We start from the raw sequence: 7,588 nt of genomic DNA, 5'->3' as shown, positions 1-7,588 counted from the left end.
GGGGAGTGGTCTCGTTGAAATAGGCCACACCCCCATATCGCTAGACCACGCCCCCCAAAAAATCTGGCGCGCCTGCGGCGCGCAGCAGACGACCCCCCCCCCCCCCAGGGCTGCTGTAATAAACTTTCCCAGGCTGCTGTTAATTCCCAATCCGCCCCTGGACATGAGTGTTGGCGTTAAGTCGTAAATGTGACTGTGGGTCTGGTCATTCGTTCTTATTGCCACAATACTTAGTTTCAAATTATAATAAACTCTGATTGACCAATTTTTAAAGGCATTTCAGTTGTCCATGTGATTATTTCTAGTTAGGTTAAGTTACAGTCCATATCTGTCGATAGAAAGTTTATGAAAAGCGAGTGCAAATAGCGTGAGCGATGATAAACTTCTAGGCTGAGCGATGGTATGATCTTTGCACAATTCTGTTAGGCAGGCTTAAGCATATAGTGAATTTAAATAAGGGGAGTGTTCGGGAGGGGTTAGTAGGCATTTTGTGTGATACAGGAGTTTCAGCCATCTCTTCTCCGGAATTTCTCCGCCCTTCCTCCCCAAGTCACCTATTTGTCCCCACCCGATTTTTCTTTTTATTTGCCAGTTGGGGTTTGTCGACCTATATTTGTGGCAGGAAAGAATGTCCGTTATAGTGGCTAATACGCTGCAGTTTTTAGGGTACGCTCTTTGTCCAATACATTGTATACACTGGCTTTCCTACCGGGGGGTCATTGGGGCTTGGCTGTCTGGCTGGCCCTATTATGATGTATTGGGGAGAGAGTCAGAGACCCGGCATTTGTTGGCATTGCCAATATATTAAAGAATACCATTTCATGGACATTAAGTCGTAATGTCTCTGTGGATCTGGCCATGCTTTCTTATTGCCACCATGCTTAGTTTAAAGATTATAATAAACTCCTGTTGATCAATTTTAAAAGGCATTTCAGTTGTCCGTGTGATTATTTCTAGTTAGGTTAAGTTAGTTAACTAGTGATAAGATTAAGTGCAATGATGTCATACAGCCCATATCTGCTGATAGAAAGTTTAAAACTACAATAGGCAGGAGATTATGGAGTGGCTGAGAGACGTTTATATTGTAGCGAGTACCAGTAGATGATGGTAGACATGCCTGATTGGTGGTGTTAGACACACCCAATGGGCGGTGTTAGGCACACCACTTTGATGGTGCACCTCCTAATAAAATGTGCTGTGCATGCCTATGATTATTCTGTGAAACGGTACTGCCCGCTTTCTGATCTTTGGCTATTTGGGTGACCAGCCCTGTATCTCCTCATAGCTGCTGCAATCCCCATTGCAGCAGAGGTACGCTAATGTGAAAGCATGGCCTTCAGTACAATGTGCTACTGTACAGGCATGCCATTACCACTTGTCTTCCTCTCTGCCCTCAGACTGTAAGGACAGACGTTGTGTTGCTTCATTCTACAATAAAGATATTTTTTGAAGGAAAAAATCTGTGTATCCTTGGAACATGGCCCTTAGTAAACAATTACATTTCATCAAACAGCAGCAGACTTTATTTACGCAAAGTCTGTGTGGTGTTTATAAACAAAGGTAAACATTTTCTTCTCAGCAACTTTTCAGTCAAATATTGTCCATTTTGCATTTTTTTATTTTTTAACAAAGGGTCTGATTCAGAGTTGATTGCAAAAGCAAAATCTTTTTCAAACATACAAAACCGGTACTTATGTAATATCTTGGCTCCCGGTTTTCTTATGAGACCGTGTCCCCTCGCTGCGCTCGCCACGCTTCGGGCACGGTGGCTCGCTGCGCTCGCCACTCTATATAAATTTAACTCCAAACGTAGTTGGATAGTAGGGGTATGAAAAATGGGGTGCATTTAACATGGGAGTCCAGATAATACATAAGTACCACAAAACCATGCTGCACTTCAGGCAGGGCAAATGGAACATGTGCAGATGCAGAAAGAGTTGTGCTTACTCTGAATCAGGCCCAATGTCTTTTAGATTGCTTTTATATTTCAAAATGGACTTCAAAAAGAAAGGAAAAGGTACCTGTTTAACTCTAAAAAATCCACACATTGTACAAATGCATTAGGGACAGATTCAATTAGCCATTTGGTTTACCACAAGGTAAATAGCACTGAACTATTTAGTGCTGCTGTAGTGTGGTAAGTCGCAGATAGTGCCCATAATACAGATATTTCCTCAGTCACAGCAGAGGCCGATTCAGATGGTTTGTGTACTGCGTATGCGCATTTTCCGCAATGTGCATGTGGAGGGCCCAGATGCGAGTGCCTACACCAAATGTTTGCATTTGCAAGGCACTCACAGCCTGAGTGACATCCCTTCGAAGCCCTGCAAATCCCCAGGTGGGATTTCGCAGGGAAGGGGGCGGTGGCTACCTGCTCGCTGGGCAGCAAACACTTGCAGCGAGCAGGTCTGTATTGAGCCCCTAGTGTTTAGGAAAACCCATAGAATACAGATACTTAATGCAGAATCTAAGGGTTAACATTCATTACCCATGTGTTACCACACAGGTAAATCTACATAAGTATAATTGAACTGTGTGTGTGTGTGTGTGTGTGTGTGTGTGGATGTTTCATGATAACTCTCGAATGCTTTAACTAATCATCTCCAAACTTCGCACACTACACTACCTTATCATCTTAATGGATGATCTAAGTTCGAAGACGGGTTTAATTCAAGGAGCCCTTAAGGGTCCATGCTATTTCTGTTCTTTTCATGCATTGTGATATAACATTAGAAAGTTTATGACTTTCTTAATACAACACAATAAACAGACTCCCTAAAGTGGACCCTTAAAGGCCTATAAGGGTTCATTACATGAAAAACATTTTCACTTTACAAAACTTTTGCAAAGTGAAATTAATAAGCGAATCATCGTCAGAGTGGTCTGTGAATGGAACACTGTAGATATCGTTGTGAAATCCATGTGAGATCGATCCCCTGTCAGTTATTTGTTTTTCTTTATTGTTTGCTTATTCATTGAGGGTTTTCGGGACCTTCTGTACCTGCTGAAACAGCTTCTGCCCTACTGTGGTTGAGACGGGAAGGAGGATAGTTGGAGACTTGCTCTGGCTGCTGCAGCAGCTTCTGCCCTGCTGTGGTTGGGAAGGGAAGGTGTGGATAGTTGGAGACTAGCTCTGGCTGTTGCGTCAGCTTCTGTCCTGCTGTGGTTGGGAAGGGAAGGTGGATAGTTAGAGTCCTGACTGCTGCTGCAGCTTCTGCCCTGCTGTGGTTGGGAAGGGAAGGTGGATAGTTGGAGAATTGCCCTGGCTGTTGCAGCAGTTTCTGCCATGCTGTGGTTGAGAAGGGAAGGTGGGTATTTGCAGACTTGCTCTGGCTGCTGCAGCAGCGTCTGCCCGGCTGTGGTTGGGAAGGAAAGGTGGATAGTTGGAGACTTGCTCTGGCTGCTGCAGCAGCTTCTGCCCTGCTGTGGTTGAGAAGGGAAGGTTGATAGTTGGAGAGCTGCAGCAGCTTCTGCCCTACTGTGGTTGGGAAGGAAAGGTGGATAGTTGGAGACTTGCTCTGGCTGCTGCAGCAGCTTCTGCCCTGCTGTGGTTGAGAAGGGAAGGTTGATAGTTGGAGAGCTGCAGCAGCTTCTGCCCTACTGTGGTCGAGAAGGGAAGGTGGATAGTTGGAGATTTGCTCTGGCTGCTGCAGCAGCTTCTGCCCTGCTGTGGCTGGCATAGGTAGGTGGATAGTTGGAGACTTGCTCTGGCTGCTGCAGCAGCTTCTGCCCTACTGTGGTTGAGAAGGGAAGGTGGATAGTTGGAGACTTGCTCTGGCTGCTGCAGCAGCTTCAGCCCTGCTGTGGTTGGGAAGGAAAGGTGGATAGTTGGAGACTTGCTCTGGCTGCTGCAGCAGCTTCTGCCTAGCTGTGGTTGGGAAGGAAAGGTGGGTATTTGGAGACTTGCTCTGGCTGCTGCAGCAGCTTCTGCCCGGCTCTGGTTGGGAAGGAAAGGTGGATAGTTGGAGACTTGCTCTGGCTGCTGCAGCAGCTTCTGCCCTGCTGTGGTTGAGAAGGGAAGGTTGATAGTTGGAGAGCCGCAGCAGCTTCTGCCCTACTGTGGTTGGGAAGGAAAGGTGGATAGTTGGAGACTTGCTCTGGCAGCTGCAGCAGCTTCTGCCCTACTGTGGTTGAGAAGGGAAGGTGGATAGTTGGAGACTTGCTCTGGCAGCTGCAGCAGCTTCTGCCCTACTGTGGTTGAGAAGGGAAGGTGGATAGTTGGAGACTTTCTCTGGCTGCTGCAGCAGCTTCTGCCCTGCTGTGGTTGGGAAGGAAAGGTGAATCGTTGGAGACCTGCTCTGACTGATGCAGCAGCTTTTGCCCTGCGATTTGGAAGGGTAGGTGGAATATGAAGTGCATAAACATTCGCATAAAGAAAAAAATAAAGCAGAGACACGCAAAGGTCATGTAAAAATGTAAATTCATCTTGAGTGTAATGTTTTTGTAGAATTACATACAAGTACCCATCATGTCAAGTCTTACTAATTCTGGCAATTCAATTGATGAATCATTTTTGCTTATTAAAATCACTTTCAATATAGTATAATAGGTAGAATGCATTCACTTAATTAATATTTGTTTTTGAAAAAGAAATCGATGCAAACGATAAAACAAAAGATTTAGATAGTTAAATTAATTAACTGAAAAATAAAAAAAAGATCAATTGCGTTTGAAGGCTGCTGAGCAGTTGCACTTTTACCACTCAGCTTTTTAAGCAGGTGGAGTGAGTAGTGTCTCAAGGCCCACTAAGGGGCTGACGTAACAACGTGTTTTAGCTGCAGTATATAAAACTTATTGCATATGATAAATGGTGCTCCAGCCAATCACATTCTGTCATTTTATCAGACAATTAGAAGCTGATTGGCTGGGGCACCAGTTATCATATGCAACAAGTTTAAATAGCTAAAACTCACTGAAAAATGGGCCCCTAACAGTCCAGGCTTTAAAGATAGCCATACTTAATCACAGGTGACATAGCAAATAGCACTTCAGTTATTTTGATTTAACCACCTACTATATGCTCAAGCATGGCTATCACTAACACCTGGACAGTTAGTGTTCCGCGAGGACCGAGGTTGGTAAACACTGGGGTACTGGTATCCTCACCACAGAATCACAGCAGATCTGGCATATGCTACATGCATCCATATTATGTACAATGTTGTGTCTTGTATTAACTGTAACTTCCCCCAAAGCTTACTATTTCATTTGTAGTATAGTTATCCATTAACTTCTGACTCCAGTGATATTTGTACCGTCCCTGAATACTGTAGAATCTACTTGCTATCAGCTGTTCCCAGTATTCTTTTTCAGTATTGTGTTTGCTATACTGTATGTCACTGCATTAGAAGTGCCCAATGGAGACATGTCCTAGCTGTAGCCGTTAGTACTGTAACTGATGTATTTTAATTGTAGTACCGCAAACTATAAAATACAGATTAGTTAAAGAAGAATTTCCTTTAAAGTTTAAACCCTAGCAAACAATAAAGACGTATCTAGCTGCATATTCTCCAAGCATTTATGACAAAATATTTCTACAGTGAGACCAGGCCTGATTAACCAATAAGCTGCTTAGGCTGCAGCCTAGGGTGCCAGTACTGGAGGGGGTGTGCCTTGCAGGAGACGGCTGAGAATACAATGAAGGCCATGCTTGTAAGTGATCACCCATCCTGATGTACAGTGGGGGATAAATGAAGGTGACTGCCAGATGGCTGTGCCTATGTAACTTACTGACAGAACCATCACTTTATGTACATTGTGCTACAGCGCCAGCTGGGCAGCATAAGGCCAAAACCTCCTTCCTGAGCCACAAGCATTAGATGCTACATGCCAGTTGAATAACCTTCATTACATGCACACGGGGGAGTCCCTGAGTGCCTATACATATGTGTTTAGTAGCATTACAATAGGAGCTACATGTGTATTAGCCTAGAGGACCTTGAACATTTAATCAGGCCCTGAGTGAGACGGATCTACTGCAAGGATCTGAACTGTCCTCCATATACTGAACTTGCCTATCAGCAGATGATACAGAAAATATATGTGCTATATGTAGCATGTAAGTAGAAGAGATAATGGGTGACACGTGAGGAGTGTGGACCATCGCAGCACTCTCTATAGTACCTTGTGCTATTGCGGCAGTGATTGCACAACATCCCTAGCAGTGAGTAACATCACCATAGGATTCCTACTAATGCACGAGTCAAGTTACGGAAACTAAGGTTACTTAAACTGGGTGACTACCCACAGATGGGCTCCCATCTCACTGCAGATGGACTGCGTGATCCTTTTTTCACAAGACATTTGATTAGCTAATGTTTTGTACACATGCTTAATTCCTTACATTTTATACGGTATTAGATGCATATAGAAAACTGTAATCACTGGTGCTGACTCAGGCTAAACCTGGAAATGGTTGGAAAAAAAATACTGCAGTTGCACACATTTAGGGGCAGAGGAATATAAGGTGGGGGAGGATTCATCTGGAAGCAGTTTGGGTAGCGGGTTCTTCAGTGTTTCTGCATATTGTTAGCCAACACCTTTAATTCTGGTGTTCAGATTGCTCAGAGATCTCAGTAAGAAAGTCACATTATTGCAGTCTTTACGCCTCCTCCTTTGAGTATGCGTTGGTCACAGTGTACTACTATAGGTTCATGTTTCTTGTTGTCACCATTGTCATTCTGTAACTCACATTCGCTTCTTGCTTTGATTATATTTGTTGATATCCAGATGATCTTCTCTTGTGCCAAACGAAGTAGATAACTATTGCTAGTATAATAATAATAATTACAGTGACCGCAACTGCCACAGCTACTACATTGCGATCATACGAACACCTCTCCTCTGTAAAGATAAAACAAATCACTGTGAGTTACTTGCTACTAACAAAAAAAATCTGTACATTATTTCACTATAGTTTAAGGAAAATAATCTGTACTGTCCAAAATTAAATGTAAAAATGTAATACCCAGAGAGCAATTATTATGAATGTATATACTTACCCATACTAATAACTGAATCCCAAATTGATTTAGGAACTGCAGAATCCCAACAGTAAGGGTTAGGGTCAGGCTGCGGGAGGGGATGGTTAGGGTCAGGCTGCGGGAGGGGATGGTTAGGGTCAGGCTGCGGGAGGGTTAGGGCCAGGCTGCGGGAGGGGAGGAGAGGGTTAGGGCCAGGCTGCGGGAGGGGAGGGTTAGGGTCAGGCTGCGGGAGGGGAGGGTTAGGGTCAGGCTGTGGGAGGGGAGGGTTAGGGTCAGGCTGCGGGAGGGGAGGGTTAGGGTCAGGCTGCGGGAGGGGAGGGGAGGGTTAGGGTCAGGCTGCGGGAGGGGAGGGTTAGGGTCAGGCTGCGGGAGGGGAGGGTTAGGGCCAGGCTGCGGGAGGGGAGGGTTAGGGTCAGGCTGCGGGAGGGTTAGGGCCAGGCTGCGGAAGGGGAGGGGAGGGTTAGGGCCAGGCTGCGGGAGGGGAGGGTTAGGGTCAGGCTGCGGGAGGGGAGGGTTAGGGCCAGGCTGCGGGAGGGGAGGGTTAGGGCCAGGCTGCGGGAGGGGAGGGTTAGGGCCAGGCTGCGGGAGGGGAGGGTTAGGGTCAG

General features: G+C 45.5%; 1 protein-coding gene across 1 annotated transcript in view; it reads right to left on the bottom strand.

The window, feature by feature from the left end:
• Positions 1-4,403: 4,403 nt before the first annotated feature.
• The window catches only part of LAMP3 (lysosome associated membrane protein 3), a 47,851-nt gene continuing 44,666 nt past the window's right edge, over positions 4,404-7,588 (bottom strand). The window contains exon 6 of the mRNA XM_083177649.1: positions 4,404-6,843. Within this exon, the coding sequence (XP_083033775.1) occupies positions 6,710-6,843 (134 nt within the window). The 3' untranslated portion in view covers positions 4,404-6,709. The remainder of the gene's footprint in view (positions 6,844-7,588) is intronic.

Source organism: Crinia signifera, chromosome 3, assembly GCF_055691185.1.
Source record: "Crinia signifera chromosome 3, ASM5569118v1, whole genome shotgun sequence".
NCBI classification, from domain to species: Eukaryota; Metazoa; Chordata; class Amphibia; order Anura; family Myobatrachidae; genus Crinia; species Crinia signifera.
The sequence above is the reverse complement of the archived record's forward strand: the minus strand, read 5'-3'. Positions and strand labels throughout refer to the sequence as shown.